Source organism: Xyrauchen texanus, chromosome 12, assembly GCF_025860055.1.
Source record: "Xyrauchen texanus isolate HMW12.3.18 chromosome 12, RBS_HiC_50CHRs, whole genome shotgun sequence".
Classification (NCBI taxonomy): domain Eukaryota; kingdom Metazoa; phylum Chordata; class Actinopteri; order Cypriniformes; family Catostomidae; genus Xyrauchen; species Xyrauchen texanus.
In genome coordinates, this window is record NC_068287.1 from 7,780,534 (window position 1) to 7,807,936 (window position 27,403).

The window sequence follows — 27,403 nt, forward strand, 5'->3', positions numbered from 1 at the left end:
TACATGCAGTAGTCCCAACAAGCATTTTCTTATTTTAAATGAAAATGTGTGTTTTTAGTTGGTAGATCTTTTTGAGTTGGACATTTAAAAGTAGATCATCACACAAAAAAGTGTGGGTACCCCTGGCTTAATGGCTTTTCCTCACAAAAAGCTACCGCATGGCTTCAGAAGACTTGCAATGTAGCACATGAGTTGTGTATGGACTGTTTTTATGACAATTTTATGATGCTTATTGTCATTTTTGCAGCTTGAGAACCTCTGGTCACCATTAACACTCATTGCATGGGAAAAAAAAAGCAACGTGAACATTCTGCTAAACATCTCCTTTTGTGTTCTACAAGAAACTGACATTTCTCTGTCAAAGAACTTGACAGAATTTTCATTTTTGGGTGAACTATCCCTTAAGTTCATATAAGGAAAATCTGGAGTTGATTATGAATTACGGAGGCGAGTATGATCACGTATTGTACCGTAGAGGCAAATGTTTACAGTGCATGTTTGTATTGCTTTTGAATAATTTAGAAGATTTATAATTAATGATAAATTCACATGGTTTGTCAAAGAACTATCTTTAAATAATCATTTTAAGTGCTGTACCCTTACCTCAGCCTCTTTGTAGTAGCGCTCTGGTATCTCATCGTTAGCAATGTCGATAAAGCACACCTCTGTTTCTTCATCTCTGAGCACTGTATCAAAGATCTAAAGCACAAATAGAGAATGTTAGAAAGAACATAAGACAAAATCATTGAAGGTTAGCACTGCACATGCACACACACAGGCATTGCATATGATAAGTTACCAGTTACAAAAATGTGTGACATTGAAAGTGATGGTGTAAGGCTGTCAAATTTAAGATTAAAATGCACACTCAAATGCTAAAATGAGCATTAGAATTTTGGATGTGTGCCAAGCACTGACAATGACTTGATTTCCGTGTTAATATTCAAATTTTATATTTGAAGTTTTATGTTACTAAGCATACTTAAACTGTTTTCTAAGATGGGGTTGAAAATAGGATCCTTGTTGGAAATATACAGAAAATTTGGCCTCATCACGATCAAAGTTGCCCATTCCTGGTTTAGTGCATGCTTACATAGAGAAAAGACAGACTCCATCGGAGTGAACGCCCCTTAAGTAGAGGACTGCGGCAGTTGTGTCTTGACTTTGTCTTGCTCTCTTATCAGCAGCTCGCTGCATTAGCATTAGGTATGTACATACAACTGTATTTAAAGAAAACACTGTGGTATTATAAAGCCGCGGTAGTACTGTGGCACCGGTACAGGCTACTGTGTAACACCAAGTCAACACAGAACCATCTATTGAAGCGTTTCTTTTCTTTTTAATATTTTACATAATATTTGAGAATATGAACTGGCTGAATCTTTTGACTATCATTTTATGCACATTTGTTAAAAGCAAGATATGTTCTATGCAATAAACAATCACTATAACATGGTGCTGATTGGCTTATATTGATCTGTTGCACCCCCTTGTGGACGTAGGAGACAGTCAGTTTAAAAATCAGATGACTTGTAGATTTCCCTCCTACCTCCCTCCTACCTGAACTGTCTTCAACCCTTTCGTAAGTAGGGTCTAAATTCCTCAGAATTTGATTTATTTTTGCACACAAAAACATGGCAAAAACCATTAGGAAAAATAAAACTAAGAAAAAAAAGACATTACATGTCACATCCTGCATATTAGAGGGGATTGTAGTCAACAAGTTTAGAATTTAAAACAGCCCATCCACTCTGTTTACTGTCAGCAAGAAAACCGGATAGACCAGAGCAAAGCAATCAGGAAGTAGTTATTGCCAGGCAATGGGGTGGATTATCTAATAGTATACACACATGTTTAAATGGGGGACAGTCCAAACCTAACCCTAATAAGAAACCCACAAATCTAAAGGCTAACTTCAGCAAACCCCAACATGTCTAGAGCTGCAAGCTCTGAGCCATCCACAGGAAGGAGCTCTCGGTCTGTTTGCGAGTCAGTGAAAGTATTGCATAAGCTGCAACTTACCGAGAGCATTAGTGTTTGCAGCCTAACAAAAACTTTAATGGGCGAAAGAGCTCTCCGCATTAAAGGATCAGGTGCTTTCAGGAGAGAGTGTGGCTCTCCTGTTGTCTGACACCTGTGTGCTTCTGCAAATTACATTGTAATTCTTTTCATATCCAACTGACTGTTATGAAGAAGCATATGCATAAATGGAAATATTATATCCTTGGACTTGTTTCCATGGCAACACCTACAACATAAAGATGAATCAATGTGCGGTTTTGTTGTTGATGACAGCAAATGCTACATAACTTCATTTCAATTCTATATATTCTTGATAATTGTTAAAGAACAAATGTCTTTGAGACATTACAGACATTATAGAATCATTTTCTACAGCTTAATTGTCTGTAAAGCTGCTTTGAAACAATATGTTTTGCGCTATACAAATAAAAATGACTTGACCTGACAAAGAAAGCACACACACAGAGTAACACTGACTGTAATAAAACAAGACATATCAAACAGAAATACATGTTAACTACTGTAAACTGTTGAAGATGCTACCATTATGGTTCTTTGCACATGATGTCTACACTGATAAAAATGATTTAGTAGTGAAGTAAATATAGCAGAAGAAATTCGGTATTCTCTACAGTACATTGAATAAGTTCCAACAACATCTTACATTTGTACTCAATTCAAACATGTATAAAATTATGCTCTAGCTTATAAGTAAATATTATTTAAGACTGTTTGTTCTCATTACAATGCATCATCATGAAACAATCCTTAGGTAGAAAATATTGTCATATGTTTTGCTAATTTGAGTAATTTTCACAGGTAAATGAAACAAGTGAATTTTCCTTAACTTTATGAAGCTGGTGTTCCCAGCATGCACCAGACTATTGAATAATTAAAGAGCTTGCATGGGTTCACTGTTAGAGAGTTGATTTACACTGTTTTTATTGTTCATTTTAGGAACTTCTTGTTTAGTGAAATTTAAAGTTCATTTTCTACTCAAAATTACCCTTTCATGATTAAAAGAAATTAGCTGTTGATTGTTACCGTCATCGTGTTTTGTGCACCATGTGTTGCGGTCTGGTGCGCAGCTCTTGATCTTGATTCTTTCACCATCACAGCAAGGTGAAGTTGTCTAATAAACTACATAGCATGCACTAAAGGGGTCATGAAGTGCTTTTTTTTTTTATAATTTTATTATCTAACCTGGAGGTACACTGATAATGTTAAAAACGTTTTTTTGCATCAAAATATATGATCATATTCCACCCTGTTTTTGGCCCGCTCTCTGAAATGCTCAGTTTTGGCCTGAGCACCTCCTTAAAACTTCAATGTAAATACCCACTGTTATGATTGACTAACATCATGCAACCCCTCAAATTCAGCAAACTCAATCAGAAGAGAATGAACAAGCCCCTCAACACTATAAAACAAGAGAGACTTGCTTCTCCCTTTCAGAGTTGTAACTTGACACTGCATATTTTAAAAGTAGCGAGATATATGGCAGTGGTCAGAGAGCCCGTGTAGTTCATGTTTTTATACAAAATAATTCAAAATATTCCAGACGGATCCCTTTTGGTGTTCAGAAATATTTAGCCACACAAGGCCTCTGCTCTCTTGACTTCAACTGTGCACCAGTGGGCGGGGCCAAGGGTGCGATGACGCATTTTGTGGGATGTGTAAATGCAAATGAGCAATGTCTTGTTACATCTCGGACAGACAGATTTCAAAATGAGACGTTTCAGTAGGGCGGTAACTATAAATGCTCTTTTTAGTTTTTGAGTTCTGAAATGTACAGTATGTTTTTATATTACAGTTACCGCTTATATGTCTAAATACCAAGGAAAATATCCCTTTAACATTTAAACATTTAAAAAAACACCCCAAATGCCCCCTACTACTGCATAGCTTAATGCATGCTGGAGTGAAGCGTTTCAACTTCAAAGCAGCCAGCGTAGCTGAAATGTAGGGAAAACAGAGAAACGGATATAATATACCATCTGCAAATATGCGCATCTTGTTTAAAAAGATGAAATAAACCAACCTCACACAACTTCAGCAGCTCCAGCATCCTGTGGAGCGATCATAAATCTTCCTCTAAAGCATGTATTCTAATAGTCTCTCCTCAACAGTTCTCTAACTTTTCTAATGATAAAAGGCAAATATCAATAAAACTTCTATTATATACCGTCTGCAAATATGCAGATATCTCGTTTAAACAGATTGCTAAAAATCCAGCGTTTTCTTCCCGTCGAGTGCTCATCTTTCTCTGAACCACATAAACATATCAGGCGCACATATCAGCCAGAATCAAAACTTCTGGATCAGGATCAAAAGTTCCTCTGATTCACAAATCATGATAGTTACTCTGCGACAATCCAAGCAGGTGATCCAAGCCATTTAAACTGTCAGGACTTGAGTTCAACTTCACGTGTGCTATAAGGAAATATCTTATTCATTATGCACTGTATGTGCAATATGTTTGATTGAGTAAATACGATTTCTAGTGTGGACATGCCATCTATGATTGCTGGACTACTGTGTGTACATTTATTTCCTTTTTTCTAATACATTTACAATTTCTTCATGCAAATAACAAAATACAAATTCAAAATACAACTATTTCACTAAACTTATTAAAGTTTAGTGAAATAGTAAATATAGTGCTAAATAAGAGTTTTTTAAAGCAATTTTATGTTTATGTTATTTACTATATTAAATTGTGTGATATATCAGCATTGTATCATTGTACCTGCTCTCAGGGTATCAGCATCGGCCATTAAAGAAAAAAAAAAACACCACTACACCCCACACAGATAAAGTGCAGTCTCTTCTCATGCTATTACAGAGAATAGTGTTAGATAAGACTAATGCTAATGCTATTATGTTTTTATTGTTACAAAAAGGCAAAAATAGCTTAATTATTAAATATTGGTTCTGAATATTTGTTATCACACATTCAGTTGTGACCAAAAATATTGGCACCCTTGGTAGATATGAGAAAAGAAGGCTGTGAAAAATATATATTTATTGTTTATCCCTTTTGGTCTTTCATTCAAAATATTCACAAAAATCTATCCTCAAATATATATAAAAACATTCCAAATATGCATGACACGATAACATGATAAATATTTTGAACTGTGTTGTAAGGGCAACAAAATTGTACAGTCACAAATGTGTACAGTAACATTCCTGATAATGACAGCTTTCATTTGACATATGACTTGTCTATTTAAGTGCTATGTGAAAAACCTTTACATTCATACACATTCTACATGAATGAACACGCAAGAAGCTTTTTAGAACATTCTCAAATGATGCTGGATAACATGGATCATCAGGTTTTTTACAAACTTGTGAAGTCCATACCAGCTCGAGTGCATGCTATCATTAGCCATAGCAACGACTACTAGCAGTCGAATATAAAGCCTGTTTGGTCATCTGATATAATATTGGCCAGAAAGATCTCAAAATGCTTAGCCAGTAAATTTTAATATCATTATTAATTAGACTAATAGGTCTATATGTCCTCTTCTGTTTCAATGAAAGCACGCGATGACCATAATCTAAAGGGACATAAGCACCACCCCCAAAAATTTTACAAATCCAATTCAACTTTTCACTGAAAATGTTATGCTGTATTTCATTTGTAGTGAAAACATTTGTATTAAACTAATAAAATGAAAATGTACCAGTGGTCACAGACTTTTGGACCCCATGTAGTCTAATTTTCCACATGGTAGATGTACATAATCTCAGCCTCACTGCACTTAACTGAGTGTCTGTTTTGTTTCAGACTGACTGGCTGGCTTTTATGCAATTTCCAGAAGTCAGGGTGCACAAGTTTTTATCAGTCTGTCTGAAAAGAAAGTTGTGCTTACAAGGAACCGGGCTGCTACAATGAGTGCTTCTGAAGAACAACTTGACACTGGACTAGTCAAAGTATTATTTTTGTCCCGTATAATTAATTTTTATATTTGGGTAAATTATTCAAAATAAGTAATCCACAACAAATTAATAATTCTCTAAATTATAATAAGATTACTGATTACTACATCTAAAAAGTAATCACATTACTAATAATGTTACTTTTAAGTTGCCTTCTAAATCACTTTTTCTATGAAAGTTTTGTTTTTCTGCTCAAATGTACTTAAAAGAAATTACTTTAATTTAAATTCAGTAACTGTAATCTGATTACAAGTATTGAAAACGTTGTAACACTATTTTTTATTATAAAAAGGTAATCAGATTACAGTAACTTATTACTTTTTAATAGGATACACCCAACACTGATCATTATTAAAATGATCATTGTTAAAAAGTTGTTTTATAAATAAAAAGCTTCTAATTTTTGACCCACATATGCATACTTAGGGGGTAAACTCATGCATGCATTTTAGTTAGGCAGGTCCAAATGGGGGCGCTATATCGCAAAAACTTTTCCGCTAAAAACGTTAAAGTCCCCAGATACATAAATCAGGAATATGAGGTATCATTTGAAAGTTTAGAATCTGAACTTTTCAGAGATTACCATCACGTCTGCATTTATTACATAAAATAAAAAAAGATTTCAAAATAATTTGCATCACAAATGAACATCCCCCCAGGAATATAATTTATTTTGTTGCCCTAATAACACAGTTTGAAAGATTTTCAAAAGAATATCATCAATAGGTCTCTTATGCGACGATCACTGCTGCTGTAAGCCTAGAGTATCCACAAACTTTTATCTGCTCTTACCTTAAAAAAATTAAGCCACTTTTCATTCATTCATTATTAGAAACAGCTATACAAATAATAAAATATGAGCATTGAACAATTATGTATACAGCATATTTTAGATGTACATAATAATATTTAAGCATAATAATAATGGCACATAATAATAATTAATCTAATTCAAGATGCTGTATTTATGTTGTGGAGGTGAGATCATTCAGCTTTTGACTGGATTTCAGCACCAAGGACAGCATACATGGCAAACAGGAGATGCATAATAAAACATTCTCATCAACAACAGCTACAAAAGAAGTGTTGCCATCTCACCTGGGTGTGAAATGTGGATGGTAAAAAGAATGCTGCACTGTTTTTTTCTGTATTAGCCCATTACACTTCAAAACATCTGTCTTGTATTGTACTTCAAAAGTACATTTAATCACTGTGAGTTCAAGCACATCATTTGTTACAACAGATCTTCAAACATATACTCCCAACCCCTCACCCACATGTCTCGAACTGATCACAGAAGAGAATAAATGAATAGCGAGTGATCTTAAAATGTTCTCGTTTGGGAAAGAGAATAAAAGTTTTGCCTAGAACAAAAGAATAAAAAAGAGAAACTCTATGAGCAAGTGAGCATGTCTGCAGACTCTTAACTAGAGCTCAGGGCAGCACAGAGAGCTGTGGCTCAGACAGACAGACAGACAGACAGACAGTAACATCTGTCTGCAAAAATCGATCTCAGTCTGACTGCAAGCCATTCAAGGCTATTAAAATAAAACAGTTTAATGCACCCTGAACTCTCTCCAAGACAACCCCCATGTGAAATCATGAGCGATTCTATTATTAAAATGTAAATGTTCTTGGAAGTCAGAAATTCCAAAATAAATCTGTAAGTAAAACCAGAATGAGCTGACCATCTAAATAACACATTTTTATTTTTCAAAGTAATATTAAAGCACAGATAGATCAGATTCCAAATCCAATGCCAACACAAATTATTTTGTAATTTCTGAGAACCTTGTAGATATGCATTTTAGGTATTATACACAGGACAATTATTTAACAAACATACTTACTTTAAATCACAAACCACTTAAACAATGTAAGGGAAATGGGAAAAGACATGATGAAATCACACACACTGACAAACACTACTGTATTCACTCCGTATACAATCTACTTACATTATCATTGCTGCCTTTGTTGTCTTCATACTTTGTCTCAACGTGGATGGAAAACTTTGGCAGGAAAGAACACTTAAAAAAAATGAATTAAATATTGAGTTACACATGGAAAATATAAATATATGCATATATGATTCAATCATCTTGGGCTGTGGTGTGGATCAATATGAAATTATCTCATGCACTCTAAAATCCCAACAGTTCTCAAAAGTCACATGTCCAGCAGCTAATTTTGGACATCGATCAAGAGGGGTAGCACCATTCATGAAAACACTGCATGCATGCTCTCACTAGAGCTGGTGCAGTCCAGGGCTCTGCAGTTCAATATCATTGTGTTTTATGAGCTTTGTGCTCTGCTGCAATGATGTGCTCTTTTCTGCCTCAATGGATTTAAAGCATCCCTGTTCTCATGCTCTCTTCTCCCCACTTGTCCTCAGGCTGTAGATCCTCTGAGACCCAACACACTACTGCCTTATTAGATTAAATACTGCTCCCACAATCACTGTGAAGATCAATAGAGCTGCAGTTACAAAACACTGGAGGAAGCTCTAATGGAGTGGGGGAGAATAGAAGAGAGACAAGATGAGGTGAGACAAGAAGAGGATAAGACATGGGTGAGATGAGATGTGAAGAGGATGTGACGAGAAGGAAAGATGAGAACAGAGAAAATAAGAGATGTGGAGAACAAGACATGGTGAGACAAGAAGGCAATGCAAGAAAAATGAGAAAAGACACCAAAAAGTCGTCGAGAAGAGATAAGATGAGAAAAGAAGAGTATGACACAATTCAACACAAAGAGAAAAATAGAAGAGAACAAGATGACACAATAATAAGAGGATGAGGCAAGATGACAAGAAAAAAAGACAAGATGAAATAAGATGAGACAAGAGGAAGAGATGAGACAAGAATAAGATGAAAAGTGAAGGAAAAAGAGAAGAGATGATGACTAGACAAGATGAGGCGAGACAAGAAAAGGGCAAAACATATCAAAAAGAGAAAAGGAAGAAACAAGGTGAGAAGAGGATGAGACTAGACAACACAAGAAGAGAATGAAAATGAAATAAGACAAGTCCAGACAAGACGAGATAAAACAAGACAAGTCATGAAGAGAAGAGGACGAGACAAGATGGCAAGAGAAAAAATAAGAGATATGAAACAAGGAAAATGAAATGAGAAGGGGACGAGATGAGGACCTGATTTAAAGAAGTAAAGAAGAGAAAAGAGAAGAGCAGAGAAGAGATGAGGGCAAGACAAGGTGAGACAAGAGGCCAAGACGAGACAAAAAGAGAAAAGGAAGAGACAATGCAAGAAGAGAAGAGGATTAGACTAGAAAACACAAGAAGTGAAGAGTAGAGATGAAACAAGATAAGAGATGAAACAAGACAAGCCAAGAAGAAAAGAGACAATACGAGAAGAGGATGAGACCACACAAGAAGAGAAAAAATAAAATATAAAGTATGATATGAAACAAGAAGGAAAACGAGATGAGAAACAATAGTTTGCAATAGTGTGACGAGAAGGAGGGCATGGCCGAGCCGCGAAGATGCATGGCTGGTGCTGAATCAGCTGATCAGGGGGACAGCGAGAAAAAGGGAGCCGGGTGCGTCAGTTTGAGAGATAGAGAGATGCACTCAGCCACGTTGCATGTGTCTGTGTTTGTTTTATGTTGAGTTTCGTATTAAACTTTCAAGTCCTACATAGCATCTGATCATCTGGTGAACAAGTGACTGCTGTGAAAGCGCAGCTGACAACTAGGGAAATACCTTGTGACAGCATGGAAAGACAGCTGGCAGGAGGGAAGACCCCACCAGGGTTTCCACTGGCTAGCTACCAAAGGTAGCGGGATCCAGCACAAGGTGCTTGGGTCCCACCCACCTTTGGCTACAAAAACATTTAAGTAATACCCCCTGAGTCAGTGAGAGCAAGGGCAAAAGATAATTGGCAGAAAACCTGACAACTGACACAGGAATGGAACAGACAACGAGTTGAATGATCTGCATACCTGAGGCTGCAACAGCTGCAGCAGGACACAAGCTACAGAGTTGCATATGTGGCTGGACAAAGGTTACTCCCACCACAGGCCTGAAAATACATCAGGGCAGGAAAGGGAGCCTGAAGAAGGGGCAACAGGGATCTTACATCGACAGCTACTTTCTAAGCAGGTTGACTCAGTTGACTGAAGTTCAGCAGCAGGACGAAAACCAAAGTCTACAGAACATCAATAACCCTGTCCCAAGAGAAAGAGCGAGGCACAGGACAACAACCAGAACTCGGTCCATTGCAACCTGCAGAGAAAAAGATCCAGGGGGCGAAAACCATTGATCAAGTGGCCAAGTCCTGTGAAAAGGCAATGTGGGAGGAGGTCAATGCTGACCTCTGCAACATCTTAGAGATGCTCAAAAGCAACACCATGAAGAAATTGGTGAGAATGGGGAAGTAATCTACAGCTATGGAGCGGAACAATTTGGAGTGGTAGAAAGGAGGAAAACTACACCGACAATCCCCATTAAGACCAGGAGGCAGAAGGAAATAGACTGTCTTGTCAAAGTGAGGAGCTGAAGAAGCAATGGAGAAAGGCCACAGAGGAGAAGGCAGGCATAAACTTGTTGCAAGCAGACATTCGGAGCAGGCTTGTGACTCTGAGGAGAGCTCAGAACCTGGTAAAGAAGCGCAGAAAGAAGATCCTTTCAAATTTGTGAAGGGTCTCTTCACAAAGGAGAAAAGTGGAAGTCTCTCCTGGAAAAACAACTGAAAAAGTCCTGCACAGACAACCAACAGCACAAAGAGATCACCCTCCCACCCGACATGCCACCAATTCAGCTGCCAGAACACCAACTAGATTTCAGCCCAGCTAGATGGAGTGAAGTGAGGAAAACTGTGCATAGAACAAGGGCCTCATCAGCCCCAGGTCCCAATGGAGTCCCATTGGGACCTGGGACTGATACCTCACAACACTCACCACAACCAAACCTTGTACGGTACAGCTGTAGAGAAAGCTTCAAGAAAACATTGAGCTGGCTCAGATGAAGATCAAGCCGAGCAAGTCCAGAAGCATCTCCATCGTTAATGGGAAGCTATCAGAACAACGCTTTTACGTTGGCAATGAAATTATTCCAACATTCTCTGAGAAGCCCATGAAGAGCCTAGGTCAGTGGTACAATGCATTCCTCAAAGACACAGAGCAAGTAGATCAGCTCAGGAAGGATGTCGTCAGTGGCCTGAAGATGATCGACAGAACCATACTCCCTGGCAAGCTGAAGCTCTGGTGTGTGCAATTTGGGCTCCTTCCACACCTCATGTGGCCACTAACTATATATGAAGCTCCAATCTCGAAAGTGGAAAAGCTGGAGAGACTGATCAGCTCATACACAAGGAAGTGGCTTGGTCTTCCTAGGTGCCTCAGCAGCTTAGGGCTCTGGCAAAGGAGTCCTAGGGCTACCCATTTGAAGTCTCGGAGGAGTACAAATGCGCCGACAGAGACAGAGTCAAGTGATCTGTTTATGGATCAGTCCCCATCCTGGCTACAGGGAAGAAATGGACACCAGCAGAAGTATCCGGGCAGGCAAAGGCAGCACTCAAGCACAGAGACATTGTGGGCCGAGTGCAGCAAGGGTGGGCAATGAGATGTGAGGGAGTGGAGAAGAGAAAGATCTCCTGGAAAGAGCTGTGGGAAATGGAGACATTCAGAATGAGCTTCATCATCAAGGCTGCCTAGAATGTCCTGCCATCTCCCAAGAATCTCAGCCAGTGGTACGGAGAAGACCCCACATGCTCCTCTTGTTCAAGTCCAGCAACACTAAAGCCCATTCTGTTGGGCTCCAAGACCAGCCTCACTCAAGTCTGATACACCTGGCAGCACAACCAGGTGTTATGATGTCTTGCAGCAGTGCTGGACGGTCGGCGGATGAGCCTCAATGCCCTTCCTCCCCCTTCATCCAACCGGCAGGAAATAGCATTTGTCCAGGAAGGTGAGGGTCAAACCAGACCCACCTCATCAAGACCAGACTCCAGGTGGCTAGGCAGAGCACACAATTGGAAGATGGTGGCAGACTTGGGCCAGAGGCTCAGCTTCCCAACTGAGATTGAGATTGCGAGAGACCTTGCACTATGGTCTGCCTCACTCTATCTCGTGTACATCAGTGAGCTTACAGTGCCCTGGGAGGATGCAGTGGATGAAGCCTACGAGTGTAAGAAACTGAGGTAAGCCGACATCGTGGCTGGAAAGTAAAGGTCCGGCCAGTTGAACGAGGGTGCAGAGGGTTTGTGGCAACATCAATGTCAAGGCTACTCCCGAGAGTTGGGAGTACGAGGGAAAGCCCACCGGCAAGCAGTCATAGAACTTTCCAGAACTGTAGAAAAGTGTAGTCAGTGGATTTGGATGAAGAGAAAGGACTCTTCCTGGGCCCTCAAGTGAGTAGATGGCATCGAGGGAGTGAGCCCGGGACACTGGGATTCATTGCTGAACCCTCTAGAGGTGTCGTGGGCCTATCAGCGAAACATTGAGGAAAGAGGGCGCCCACTTGATAACCCAGAAGATGCTATCACTCACTTAGGCAGCATATCTCATGTGTGCAATTAAGGGATAATAACATCAAGTCCATATATTTGTTTACTGTTCAGCCAGTTCCCGCTTCCTCATTGCCCATCATTTAACTGTTACAGTGGTGTTGAAATCCAGGAGGAATGTGCTGTCACAGAGTCCTCACTGCTGCCATTCGCCAGGGGAGCAGCCACGGCCGTATGAAGAGCAGCATCTTCCCTCCAGAGATCGGGGGAGTTGTGGGGGAGTGGCACCCTGGCCTAAATCAGGTGGTGGAGGTGTGTGACGAGGAAGAGGGGGTGGTAGGACCTGAATCAGCTGATCAGCGGGAGAGTGAGATACAGGGGAGCCGGAGGCGTCAGTTCAAGAGAGCTGCACACGTCCACGTTTCATGTGTGTCTGTGTTTATGTTTATGTTGAGTTTCTTACTAAACTCATTTTACTGTTCAGCCAGTTCCCACCTCCTCTTGCCCATCCTTTAACTGTTACAAATGGTTCATGCAATAGCTCAATAGAGAAAAGATGACAAGATAAAAACAGAAGAGGATGAGACTAGATGACAAAAATAATAAAATAAGAGGTGATGATATGAAACAAGAGAGAAAACAAGATGAGGACAATTTGAAAAGATGAGAAAAGAAGAAGAGCAGAGGGCAAGATGAGGTGAGAAAAGAGGGCAAGATGAGTTGAGAAAAGATGGCAAGACAAGACAAAAAGAAGAGACAAGACACAAGAAGTGGAGAATAGATTAAACAGGAAAAGACAAGGAAGCAATGAGATGAGACAAGACAAGAAAGCAGAGGAGAAAAGAGAAGAGACAAGGACAAGATAAGGCAATGTCAGACAAGACTAGACAAAAAAGAAAAAAAGATGAGACAAGAAAACAGATGAGAAGAGGTTGAGACAACACTAAAGAGAAGAGAATGAGATGAAATATGAAAACACAAGACGTTTGTCTTATCCACTCATCCACAGGAGAAAAATAAAAGTATAAGACAAGACAACACAAGCAGAGGAGAAGAGAAGAGAATGAGATGAAACAAGCCAAGAAGAGAAGAGGATGAGACATGATGACAAAAAGAGAAAAAATAAGGAGACGTGGGGCCTGGGTAGCTCAGTGAGTAAAGATGCCGACTACTACCCCTGGAGTTGTGAGTTCAAATCAGTGACACCAGCCAGGTCCCTAAAGCAACCAAATTGGCCCGGTTGCTAGGGAGGGTAGAGTCACATGGGGTAACCTCCCCGTGCTCACTATAATGAGGTTCACTCTCGGTGGGGCATGTGGTGAGTTGTGCGTGGATGCTAAGAAGAATAGCGTGAAGCCTCCACACACGCTATATTTCCGTGGTTACGCGCTCAACAAGCCACGTGATAAGATGCGCGAATTGATGTCTCAGACGTTTAGGCAACTAAGATTCGTCCTCACGCCATCCGGATTGAGGCGAGCCACTACGCCACCACGAGGACATAGAGTGCATTGGGAATTAGGCATTCCAAATTGGGGAGAAAATCTAAAAAATTATGATATGAAAGATGACAGAAAACCAGATGAAAAAAGGATGAGATGGGATGAGTGCAAGATGAAAAGATGAGAAAAAAAAGAGCAGAGCAGAGATGAGATGAGATGAGGGCAAGACGAGGTGAGACAAGAGGCCAAGACAAGACACAAGAAGTGGAGAAGAGACTAAAATGAAACAAGATACGAAAAGAAGAGGAAGAGAAAAGATGACAAGAAGAGACTAGATAAGACGAGAAAATAGAGGAGAAAAGAAAAGAGACAAGGACAAGACAATGTCAGACAAGATGAGGTGAGAAGAGACAACACAAAAGAGAAGAGAAAGAGATGAACGATATGTTGAGAAAAGCAGAAATTAGATGAGGGCAAGAAGTCAGACAAGACAAAAGAGAAAATTAAGTGACAAGACAACACAAGTGGAGAAAAGAACAAGATGAAACGAGACGAGGAAGAGAAAAGATAACAAGAAGAGAAAAAGAAGAGACGAGATGAGATAAAAGAAGAGATGAGGACAAGACAATTTCAGACAAGAGGGCAAGACAAGGCAAAAAGATTAAAGGATGAGACAAGGATAAGATACAGGATGAGAAGAGGATGAGACAAGACAACACTAAAGAGAAGAGACCGAGATTAAAGAAGACAACACAAGAAGTGGATTCCTCTGACGAGAAGAGAAAAAGAGATGTGAAGACGAGATGAGAAGAAAACGAGAAGAGAGGAAAGGAGAGGAGAAAAAGACAGTAGGACAGAACAAGACGAGACAAGAAAAGGAAAAGGAGAAAAGGGATGAAATGAGGCAAAAAGAGACAAGACAAAAAGAGGACGAGACAAGACAACAATAGAACGAGATGAAATAATACAAGAGAAAGACAAGACAAGGATGACAAGATGACAAGAGGAGAAACGAAAAGACGAGATGAGAAGAGGATGAGATCAGATGACAACAAGAAGAAATGTGGAGATGAGGACAAGATGAGGTGAGACAGATAAAACAAAACAAGAAGAGGAGAGGAAAAGAAGGAAGACACAAGGAGAAAAGATGAGATGTGAAGAGAGCTGAAAAGAATAGAAAAAACAGGAAGATGAAGAGGCAAAACAAGATGAGAAAAAAGAAATGAAAAGAGGATGAAATGAGATGTGATGAGAAGAGATGTGAAGACAACAAAACAAGACAAAAAGGGAAGAGGAAGCACATTTTTTGGTCAGATACAGAGTTATGGCTATACTCTATGCCGCATTTCGCCAACTGGCAGTTGTAATGAACTTGCAATTTGCCCGCAATGGATTGTATTTGCTGCACTGGAGAAGGACTCGCAAATTGCAACGTCAGAGCACCCAGTTATTAATAGCAGGTGTTTAGAATAACGTTTTTTAAATACATTTTTATTTAAGCATCCCGATAATTTTTTTCCCTGAGATAGTTGCAATGAATTCCAGGATTGCCTTATCCATGGAGGAACACATGCTGCCTTATGGCCGATACAAGTTATCTTTACAAGGCAGCACAACTTTGCTGCTTACTGTTTGGAACAGCCTTCAAGTTATATTATCAGTTCAGGGTGTCTTATACTCTAGTCTACTGTATCCTCAGCACTTTTACAACATTTCATTACATCACAGAGACTTCAATAATAATACATTAGAGAATATAAAGTATATTTGTGCATATCATATATTCACTATGATGTCACCCTAGTAAAATTATATTAATGTCCAGGAAACTGATTGCTGGCCTTTTCCTTTTGGGTATTACATTTGAGAAGATGATAATTATGAAATGTTGACTGCATGGGGGACAAAAGAGACAGAACATGACTGTATTTTTGTCTCCATAATCACTCATTAAATGAATTATTATTATTAATATTTTGTAATTATTTTGATACTGCTCAAACACAGCCTAATGTGGAAAAAGTGATGCGTTTACAGCTGTTTTCATTTTGTGCTTGTTGTTACATCCTCTGGGCTTTTCTCATATTCCATTGGTCTCATTTGAGATGTTTGCATCCTGTTGTTCCTGGCATATGGTTGATTATGATAATGGTATTCTGACGAAGAGCTCTCTCAATCATCTCTAGGCACTCGGCATGTAGATCCACTCAAAGATTCACTTCTCCAGCTTAATCTAAGCCTTTATCCTCTACCCCATCTCCATTCAAACCAACCTGTCACGTTGTCTGTTTTTGTGGATGGCATTCACACATCAGATGCCTGTAGCCCATTTTGCATCCCATGCGACTCAAGTCATACCTTTACTTCTATATTTTCATAAGGCTTAGAGGGTGCATTACTGTAAATGTAAAGCTGTCTTTGGAATATGCACAAGCTTTTCCATGAAACCTAATATGGTCTCCAAGGAGCTAGAATCTGCCTGGTCTATCTGGTTTTCCAATACACTCTAATTATATTACAGAAGAGCAAGGAAAAACAAGAACAGGTGCATTTTGGGATAGAATAAAAACATGGTTGACGTTGGTGGTTACTGGGAATTAGCTCTCAGAGATTGTAGCTTTGTTCCAAAACTTAGTGAACTGCCTTGCTGTCTTCTGTCTACTCAGGCAGCATCCTAACTGAAAGGAACCTCAAAAGTGACTGACACGGAATGCTCTGCAGCAACTCTGTGTGCCATACAAATAGTGTTCCTCAAGTGAAGTGCACAAGAGATTTAACTCACAATTGCTTTCAATAGAGTTGAATTTCTTTCAAAAGAATTACAAAATTCTTTTATAAGCGTACACATAAATAGACCACACAGATATTGGTTAAAAATTTTACATTTTTATTAGACACCTATTTTGATTTATACTTTTTGTTATTAAATTATATATATATATATATATATATATATATATATATATATATATATATATATATATATATATATATATATATATATAGCTAAACCATTTAAAAAAAAGGCTATTTAGACTAATGTCAGAAATGAACTTTTGTATTAACCATCTGGGGTCTGAAGGTGTTTTGGGCCCTGGAGAAGTTTTGACATGCCTTGACATTTATACTTTTTTCAGTTGCTTAAAAACATATTAAGAATTATTATTTTTTTTTTTAAATATTAAAGTCTGAAACACTGTATTCAGCACAAACTGGGCTACAATAATATGTGAGCAACATGTGTGTACATGTTTGTATTTTGTATTAAGTCATTGAAATAAGGCCATATAACACATACTCAACATTTGTCCACAAGACTTTTGAGAACTGGATCTTGTAGCCAAGAGTTTTGCTACAAAATGATGTGAAAGCCATCCTGATCAATTATTCATAAAAAACAAATTAGTAATTTAACTTTTGTAAGACAATTTTAGTGTTAGAAAGGTCATAAACTATCATGAATAGTGATTGTAATTCACACCTGAGGAGACAAAATACCCCATCAATGAGGAATGTGACAGAAAGAGAATGAATGTGAGGAGACTTAATGATCAAGTTTTAAGTAAAAAGAAGTAATCTGACTATACATTTTTTTACATAAAGACTTTACAGAATTTTAGACCTACACCATCGTTTAAAAGAAGTATCTTCTGCTCACCACGACTGCATTTATTTGATACAAAATACAATAAATAAAATATTGATATTGTGAACAATTTTTACAATTTAAAAGAACAGTTTTCTATTTGAATATATTGTAAAATGCAATTTGTGATCAAAGCTGAATTTTCAGCATCATTACTGCAGTCTTCTGCATCACGTGATCCTTCAGAAATCATTATAATATGCTGATTTTCTAATATGGGCATATTTCAAGTGCATTTTACTCATTTAACCCGAACAGATATTTGCAAGCACAAGCTTTGATGACAATGAGGCAGCATAAACACTAGTTAAAATATCATCTAAACCTTCATATAATTTTTATATTATATAAAATATCATATTTATATCATACAGCATACAATTTAAAGACTGGCTTTAGCCAAATCACCATTTCAATGTAACTAAAACTTGCTTATTAGGTCATATTTCAAATGTCAATACTCTGAATCCTGGCTGGCAAATCTGGAAACAGTCCCACTAGTAAAATATGTTTATGATTACATAAAATAGCATGTCAACTAAAGAAAACTCGTCCGAAATTGTATCCTCAGCTGGATTAAGTCACTCTTCAAAATACAAACGTTCATCGGAGTCCTGCTCTAAGTGATAAGCATTCATGGAGTTTCAGTTCATTTTTGTTATGTGTTTCAGATATATGCTCATGAACACAGAGACTGCTGACAGCTCACCCTTTTTATTTTCTTTATTTTACAAAAGCACAAGGATTTGTTGTTATTGTGAGTGTACACAAATAAAAGTAGACCTTTTATAGTCTCTAATGATGTCTTACACTTATCTGTATGCCCAAAAATTACAGAGTATTTCAAGTTTTTTCTGATGGAAAAATCCAGCAGGACGTGCCGACGCGTCCATAGACCCCAGAGGGTTAAGGGGCACATTATAGTGACCATGAGGAGGTTAACCCAATGTGACTCTACCCACCCTAGCAACCGGGCCAAATGTTTGCTTAGGAAGCCTGACTGGATTCACTCAGCATGCCCTGGATTTGAACTTGCGACTCCAGGTGTGGTAGTCAACGTCTTTAATTGCTGAGCTACCCAGGCCCCCTATGTAATTTGTAAAACAAGGGAAATAATTGACTTCCTCTAGTTGATTTAACACAAGAATGTGTCCGGTATTAAAGCCCCCTTAGGCACGACGTGAAAGTACATGAAAGCAGATACTTCTGACCACACAAGCCTTATTTCACATGCTGTTGTGTTACGAAACATGTCAGAGCGCAATTCATAACAGAGCAAGTATGCGTTGCATTCTCAGCATTGCTGGAAAGGGCATTACAGCTGCCATCTGCATAAATCGGACAGCTGGCTTGTGATGTGCTGGCCATGCATTTGCTTCTGCGTTTGTGTCCTTGCGTAAAATATGTTTATGACGTTAGAATCATCCACACACATATAATGATACACATACTGTATTGACCCAGTATGCATCCCTGAGAGAACAACTCATTGTGGTATATCAGTGCTCTCAGTGGGATAGACTCTGCCAAACACAGCACTAAACTATACTTCTAATGACAATCAACACAGAACATTCAATTACCCCATCAAAGGCATTATGCAAGCAAGAGCAGGGGCTACATTATTGCATTGTCTGACATTCTGGTTCAAGTTCTTTTAGTTTCCAAACACAAATAAATAAAATAAGAAGGGATACTTACTGTATACTCTGAGAGCCAGGGGTGGGAATGGAGAGAGAGAGAGAGAGAGAGAGAGAGAGAGAGAGAATTTATGTTAAAGGTCATGGTCTAGGCAATAAACATGTCAGTCTTGAAGCCATCACACATTAAATCAGAGCTTTTGAGCATAATTGAGATTCTTACCTGTGTGTCCTTGAAAATGAAAAAAAAAAAAATATATATATGCATGTATTCTGATTGGTTTTATTGTATAAATATGTGCTTCGTGCCTGGATAGCACACATGCGTCACTGAGATGTCTATGCGCAAGGTGTTTCTTTTCATTTAGACGATGCAATTTTTAGAGCTTATCTGCAATATGTCACCAAGACATTCCAGATGTAAGAACAACATTTAGCAGCTGTATTTGTGACATTTAAGATTCAGAATATATGTAAATCTGCTCTTTTAAGATGTTTATCAGACGCGTGTTCACAAATAAGCTCCATCAACAGTACAGTGACATGCTGTCGATTAGCAAAATAATGGCTGTTTGGTTAATTAACATCATTTTAAGTCATTTAAGAGCAAATTAATACATATTGAGATACATTTTGAATATTGTCAAAACAAAGGCTGATAAATATTTTAGGTATATATATATATATATATATAAAAAAAAAGTATTATATCCTCCAGCCCTAATAAGGTGGCAGTAAGGTATTATGTACAGTATGTGTGCCTACAAAAAGGGCCTCTTGATAGCTTCCCTGATCAATATCCTCCTGGCAGTCATCCAGTTTGGAGGGATGGCCCAATCTAGGCAAGGTTTTGATGGTACCATGCACTTTTCACTTCTTAATAATGCTCTGAACAGTACTCAGAGGGATAGTTAAAGCCTTCAAAATATTTTTTTACCCTTGTCCTAACCTTTGCCTTTCCATCATTTTATCCTGTAGCCCTTTTGAAAACCCCTTTCCTACCGTGGTGAATTCTTGAATGCACTTCTAGTAATGGAATCCTCATGGAACAGCTGGTTTTATTCTGTAAAGTAATCAAAACCACTACAATTCTTGTAAGGGTGGGAACAATTAGCCAGGTATGTTATCTGAAAGGTGATTGATTGCACCTGAGCAAGTTTGTAATGGATCTTAGAGGGCTGATCAGTTATCCAAACCAGGTATTTTACCAACACATTTTTAAAAATTGTTTAGAATTATTTACGTTATTTTCACTTTGAAGTTGAAGGTTATAATGAGTAAATATAGCTGGAAAAGGTTAGATTTAATTGATTTACAATTCCAGTGTGTAATGTGACGAATGATAAGGAAGATATGTTACTGTACCCATAAAATTACTTTTAAGAGATCTCAAAAAGCTAGAATACAATTCTCAGTTCAGAAAATGACCCCAGACTGATATCAACTTAACAAGAATTAGCAGTGAAACCTTATAAAAGAGGTACATTTATTTCTAATAAAGACAAAGTAGTGTTTCCTTTAATAACTCCAGAATATTATGTAAATTAGACACTCATTCAACACTCATATTCTCGAATGCGACTAATGAAAACAGCCATACTGGCATGAAGATATTGTAATATTAGCCTGCTTTTCCAATGCTTCAGTCCTGTAAATCTAATGTAGTTGTAGTTACCAGTGATGGTGTAGGGGTAGTAATTCCAAGCTTTCTCGGTCACATAGAAGATTTTGGGCACTACAGCTCTGGCCCAGCTGGGCAGCTTGCTGAAAGAGGGAAAAAGAGTGGTTAAGTATTGAGAACATACAGGTAAATGCCAGTTCATTGTGAGAGTCCCAAACGTCCCGTACCACCAGCTGAAATAACAGAAGTAGTACAGGATAATAGTAGCAGTGAAGAACACCGTTGAATGCTCGGGGAGTAAATTGCTCTTTTACTCTGTGAGATCAGGACTCCCTAATTACTGCCAAAATGCAATTTCTTTACAAAGAAGCTGCAAAAATATCTTTCAATCAGCTGCTCAACCCTAATAGATAGCTTAGAATGTAAACTATGTGAATGTGGACTGGCCAACCCTTTGACTACTAATGAAAAGCTCAGAGGAAGGATATCAGTCACTGAGGAATCCAGAAAGAATTATTAATGTAGAACACCAATTGTCCAATCAGATTAGAAGACCATAACTAGCTATTGTATAATTGAGAATACAGGTTGGTTTCTAACTGATTATAAAGTCCATCTATTGAATAGTAACTTGCACAGTATTTATTAAATGGTCGATCCTTTTTGGCAAAAATAGCCTCAACCAATTGTTTCCGGTAGCTGCGGATTAGACCAGCACAACGTTCAGAAGAAATTTTGGACCATTCTTCCTTACAGAACTGCTTCAGCTCAGCTATATTCTTAGGATGCCTAGTGTGAACAGCTCTCTTGAGGTCATTAAACAGCATCTCGATTGGATTAAGGTCTGGGCTCTGACTGGGCCACTCCAAAAGGTGGGTTTTATTTTTTTGAAGTCATCCTGTAGTGGATTTACTTTGATGTTTAGGATCATTGTCCTGCTGCATCACTCACCTTCTGAGCTTCAGCTGCCATACAACCACCCTGACAATATCCTGTAGGATATCTTGACAAACTCAGGAATTCATTTTTCCCCACAATGATGGCAAGCAGTTCTACCCCAAAGCAGTAAAGCAGTCCCAAATCATGATGCACCCCCCACCGTACTTTACTGTTGGGATGATATATTCATTTCGGCATGTGGTGCCCTTTTTACATCATACATAGTGCTATGTGTTCTTCCCAAACAATTCAACCTCATTTTCATCAGTCCACAAAGAATTTCCTCAGTAGCGTTGAGGAGTGTCAAGGTGGTCTTTGGCAAACTTCAGGTTCGCAACAATGCTTTTGATGGAAGGCAGCGGCTTCTTTTGTGGTGTCCTGCCATGGACACCATGCCTGTTTAATATTTTCTTTATAGTAGACTCATGAACAGAGATGTTAACCAGTTCCAATGATGCCTTCAAGACTTTAGCTGACTTTTCAAGTGTTTAGAAAGATATTTTTCCCTCATTGAGCATTCTGCGGTGTACCCTTTGAGCCATCTTGCCTGTACAGCCACTTCTAGGGAGAGTAGCCACAGTACAAAATCTTCTCCATTTATAGACAATTTGTCTAAATGAGGACAGATGAATATTAAGCTCATCGAGTTACTTTGTAACCATTTCCAGCTTTATGCAAAGCAACAATTCTTGATCATAGGTCATCTGCGATCTCTTTTTTGCGAGGCATGGTCCAAATCAGCAGATGTTTCTTGTGAATGGCAAACAAAAAATGGAGTGCTTTTAATCTAACTCACACCTCCAATCTCATTTCATTAGTTGGATGTCAGGTTTGCCAACTCCTGGCTCTAATTAGCTTTTGTTGACATCATTAGCCTAGGGGGGTTCATGTACTTTTTCCAACCTACACTGAATGGCTGAATGATGTATTCACTATGTACAAAAACAATTAAAAATTGTTAATGGATACTGTAATGATGTAAACTGTAATTATGGCCAATTGTTAACACCATCCATTACACCTTTCAGCCCTCTGGCAGTGAAAGGTAAAGTCTTTGAGGAGAATAGGGCATAGGGATGATCAATTCTGAATGAAACACACCATATGTCATTGTGATGAGGAGGAGGGTGTGTAACTATGGAAGCCTGGTGCTGAATCAGCCCAATCAGTGAGAGAGGGAAAAAGAGAAGCTGGGGAAGACACACGTTGAAAAAGTTTTGTTGACTGCTCAGATGGTTCCCGCCTCCTCCTTTAAAATAATAATACAGACTCAAAGAGATGCCTGAGAGTAGGGCCAGCTTAAGTTTTTCCGTGTTCTCCAATGAGTGGCTCCAATTTGGAGTTTCTCACTGCACCAGAGAAATAATCCGCATGTCACCAGCTACAACCAGGGCATTAGTTTATGTATGATTTCCTCCAGCCTGGCCAGCAAGACTTTTCTCAGGTCATGAATTTGCAAAGCTATGGCCGTGTCAGATTCTGAACTTTGCTTCACAAAAAATGGACAAAATAAAATCGCTAGCACCTGTGTGTGGCACACATACTTTTAACAACACCCACATGCTTTTTTGTATGAACATGCTGCCGCGTTGGTGCGGCCTCCATGGGTGATAGAAAAGAAAGCTCCACAAATCTCACAAATCACTTTACTAGGCTCTGTCTGTGACTCCTTTTTTAGAAATGTAAACTCTTTTTGACGATCCTCATTAAATGTACATGCACGCTTCCTTGATATTTTTCCAGCCACAATTTCATCTGTGTGCTCTTTCAAACTGATTCTTCAATCAGTTCACTAACTGGGCGTCTATTGATAGAGGATTGTTTTGTTTAATCCAATCATGTACTTAAAATAACATGATGTGATTTATTGGTTTTACAAGCAGTTTCCTTGGCTACCACCTTTTGATGAGAATACCCACATAACTGAGAATGATGCATAGTTAATAGACAAAGTATATGAGAGGGCAAATATGGGCCAAAACAAGATTTTTTCAGAATAAGTTGGTTCACTAGAAAAAGTGCTTGAATACAGGACTGTCCCAGGAAAAACTGGACGTCTGGCTACCCTACCCGTATGGGATGTTGTAGTTTTGGCCAAAATACAGGATGTTCCAGCTTTAACGGAAATATAAAAATACACAGTACATATATGTATATATATATATACACACACACACACACACATATATACACATATATATATATATATATATTATATACACACATTCTAGTGATCAAATCTTTCAAAGAGGTAGTGTTGTAATTTTAAAACTAATGGCAGGTAGGTGTGTTTTTTTGCTGTTTAAGGTGAAACTCAAACACAAAGCTGCACTACAGACAATTGTAGAACCAATTAAATCAATGATGTGTTGGAAAAGCATGATAAATTTGCATCCTGATGTAATAAGTCAATCGGGATTAAGTTCTTCTCCACGCCCTTACTCGATTGTGTCCTTATGGAGCAGATGCACAATGGATCAATCTGGGATCGGTGCCAGTCCTAAAAGCCTGAGCAAACGGCGGGAATGAAGGAACATTTTTATGCAGGCCTTGCAGATTTTACTGGCGTTTGACTTGGCACATCTGTGATGTAAATTTGAGCGCAATGTTCTCATCCTGAGGGCCTATAAAATACTCTTAAAATATTCAGAATGCAATATTACCTTAAAACTGACTGAAACACAGTATATACTACATACTGCCTTCTGTTTTTAAAGATTGTAAGTAAACAGTAGTATGTTGCATTGCGGTCACATTACCCCATCATATTGCAAATGAGAGCCATCCAGTTCTCATCTTGGTAATGAAAATAATTATTTTGCTTTTAATAAAGTTTTGGTGGTCCGATCAAATATTTACTTAAAATAGAGATGGCTGTTATAACTTCTGGAACATTTGTCACACTGGAAATGGAAGGTCAAATCCAAGCTTAGGTTGTTTAACAGAGGTCGACCGATAACTAAGGTGGTTTCCCCACTATGACAGGCACAGACATAGTGGATTTAGGAGTCCTAACAAAAAAAAAAATCCCTAATGCAGTTTATTGGCAACAAAAATCCCAATAATAACCAGAAAAAAAAATTAAGACAATGCAGGACTATGAACAAGCCCAAAATACACTTAATTATTTGGGGACTGTACATTTTGAAATGGAGACTTGGCTCCACAATGGTCTATATTTAATGGTAAATATTTATAATAATATTTATATAATAATATAATGATAATATTTATATTTAATGGTAAAAATTTACCATTTTTAGGTTTTTATAGCATATATATATATATATATATATATATATATATATATATATATACACCAGATTAAGGATTCAGTGTATATATCACACACAGTATATAAACAGTACACATGTATTTCACCAGATGATGTTTTTATTATTATTAACAAGATTTGAAGTTGGAGACACAAAATATGTGCTGACAAGGCATGTTTCAATATAGTCACATTTTTATTTTCATGCCCTCGCTTCAATTTAGAACACTTGATCTTCAAATAAAAATAATAAAATTTGCGCTGAAATGTGGTCATAAACATGAATATTGTCAGACAGTTGATATAACTGCAGAATCCTCCAGCGCTAGCCACAAAGGAACGCAGAGGAATAAAGAAAAGCAACTATCGGCACCGATTAATCGGCAAAACCGATATATCGGTCTACCTCTATTAAAAACTGCACATTTTGTCAATTGTAGTAGGTCATCCAGAAATAGTACGTGTCAGGGATCCACAATATATCGGTGGCCTATACACTATAAGCCGATAACCTAGAAAATAAAAATATTATCTTGCGATAACAGAATTACTTCCGATATTGTCGCAGATAATTTCTTATGGTTTATTTTCTTGCAACTGAGAATCTCTCACTGCCAGTGGCTTCTTTCCTTCAGGCAAAGACTTGAGCAGCCGCAAGCGACAGTGCGTGTGCACACACACAGTGTTGTCTGTGTGAGTGAGAGCTAAACTCAAGTTCCTCTGTAAGGATTATTTCAACATCTCTGCACCTTGTTACATTGTTTTGGGGATGGTTTTAGTCATTTGCTGAAAGTAGCGAGTCCAACACAACCTAACACAGTACATTTATATTGAAATAATTCTCACAGAGTTAGTCGAGATGGCTAAAAATACTAGTTTGTAAGTGAAACTAATGCACTTGTTGTATTTTATGAGTTGAGACTTTTCTAACGTTGTAACCTGTTCCAGTTATGATTGTTGTATTCCCATAATAATTGTTGTGTTCACATTTAATAAGTTATACAGTGGAAATATCACAGATGTGCACTGTAACAAGCGTCTGTGAATGAGATGCGCATAAGCACAATGTGCGCACATAACACACAAACCACCGCTGCACTCGAAGTCTGACTGCTAGCATACATATAGAGATTAGGGTTTGTATTGTGTGTTTTCGTGTTTAATGTTCGTTACATGCTGTTTCTCCCAATTTTGGAGTAATGCATTATTATAGCTGTTATAATTTCATTATTCTCTCTGTTAGCGAGTCATAGTCATTTATTTCTCATTCAAATCAGCATTCATCCATGGGTTTGTGGGGCACTAGGCGAAATCATGAAAATGGGCCCCATGGTGTGAAATTGGTCATAACTTGAAAACATCCTAGAACCACTGCAAACGTGATGAGCACATTTTTATTAGAACCACTAAAAAGAACTAAAAAAGGTACTTACTGTATAGCTCAGCCAATGACAAATAACGTGTCCAATAGTGTTTTTCCAAACATGAAGATGTTAGGTTAAATGTAAATGCATGTATAAAGGAATATGTGTATTTGAGGTGCTTTGACATGTCACCATTTCATCACCTTATTTTTATCACCTTCAAACCTTTTTCTAGAAGTTCAAATAAACCAGTGTCTCAAAAAATATGAGGTCATGGAAACTGCAAGTATGATAATTATAACATTATAAAGGTAAAATTTTACAACAAGGTTCACACTCACTCTCATGAGTGTGCGCGTGATAGAAACCATTGAACCGCAGAGAATTTCAAAATAAATGTCAGCAATGTTTCGGAGGCACTAGTCAGCTGCCCGTTTCGCCTGTAGGATGGGCCAGCCATAATTTCAAGCTTTTAAATTACACATATTTTTCAAATGAGAAGCTTTTAATGAATTATCTAGCAGTTCCAGCTTAAATATTGGTTATCGGTATTGGCCACAATGGGCTGTGAATTAATGAAATTCCATATTGGTGCATCCCTATTAAGAGTAGTATGTTAGCATGCTATTCTTTAAATAGCCAATGGCTTCCATGACCACTACTCCATTTACACTAAAACGGATTATAATGCATTTATCACTTCTCTTTTTGATTCTGGATACTAAAAAAAACTATAAACCTATATTTATTTCTAATGAACTTCAGTCTGTCAATCAAAAGATTTGTCCGTGCTCTACATATGGATGGTTTTCAGCGTCTGTGAATTTCTGAACAACGCTGAACTACAGCTTGTGTAAGCGTCATTGCGTGCACACACACAGAGGAATGACAGGTGGCATGTGGGCGAAACTGCAGGTATAGCTTCCAACAACCAAATCATAATTATACACGTGCTATAAAAACTGGAGCTCTCCTCAACCCACGCACATCTCAACCCCCCCCATTACGCTCTCTCACTCAGCCGTTCTTTTAATGTGCTCGCT

At 38.1% G+C, this 27,403-nt stretch overlaps 1 protein-coding gene across 1 annotated transcript in view; it reads right to left on the reverse strand.

Annotated features, from left to right (window-relative positions):
• The window catches only part of LOC127652728 (cytoplasmic phosphatidylinositol transfer protein 1-like), a 109,552-nt gene that overhangs the window by 8,107 nt on the left and 74,042 nt on the right, over window positions 1-27,403 (reverse strand). Inside the window, exons 3-6 of the mRNA XM_052139059.1 lie at window positions 20,838-20,926; window positions 19,224-19,231; window positions 7,929-8,000; window positions 604-699 (exon numbers count right to left, since the gene is read on the reverse strand). Coding sequence (XP_051995019.1) covers window positions 604-699; window positions 7,929-8,000; window positions 19,224-19,231; window positions 20,838-20,926 — 265 coding nt within the window. The remainder of the gene's footprint in view (window positions 1-603; window positions 700-7,928; window positions 8,001-19,223; window positions 19,232-20,837; window positions 20,927-27,403) is intronic.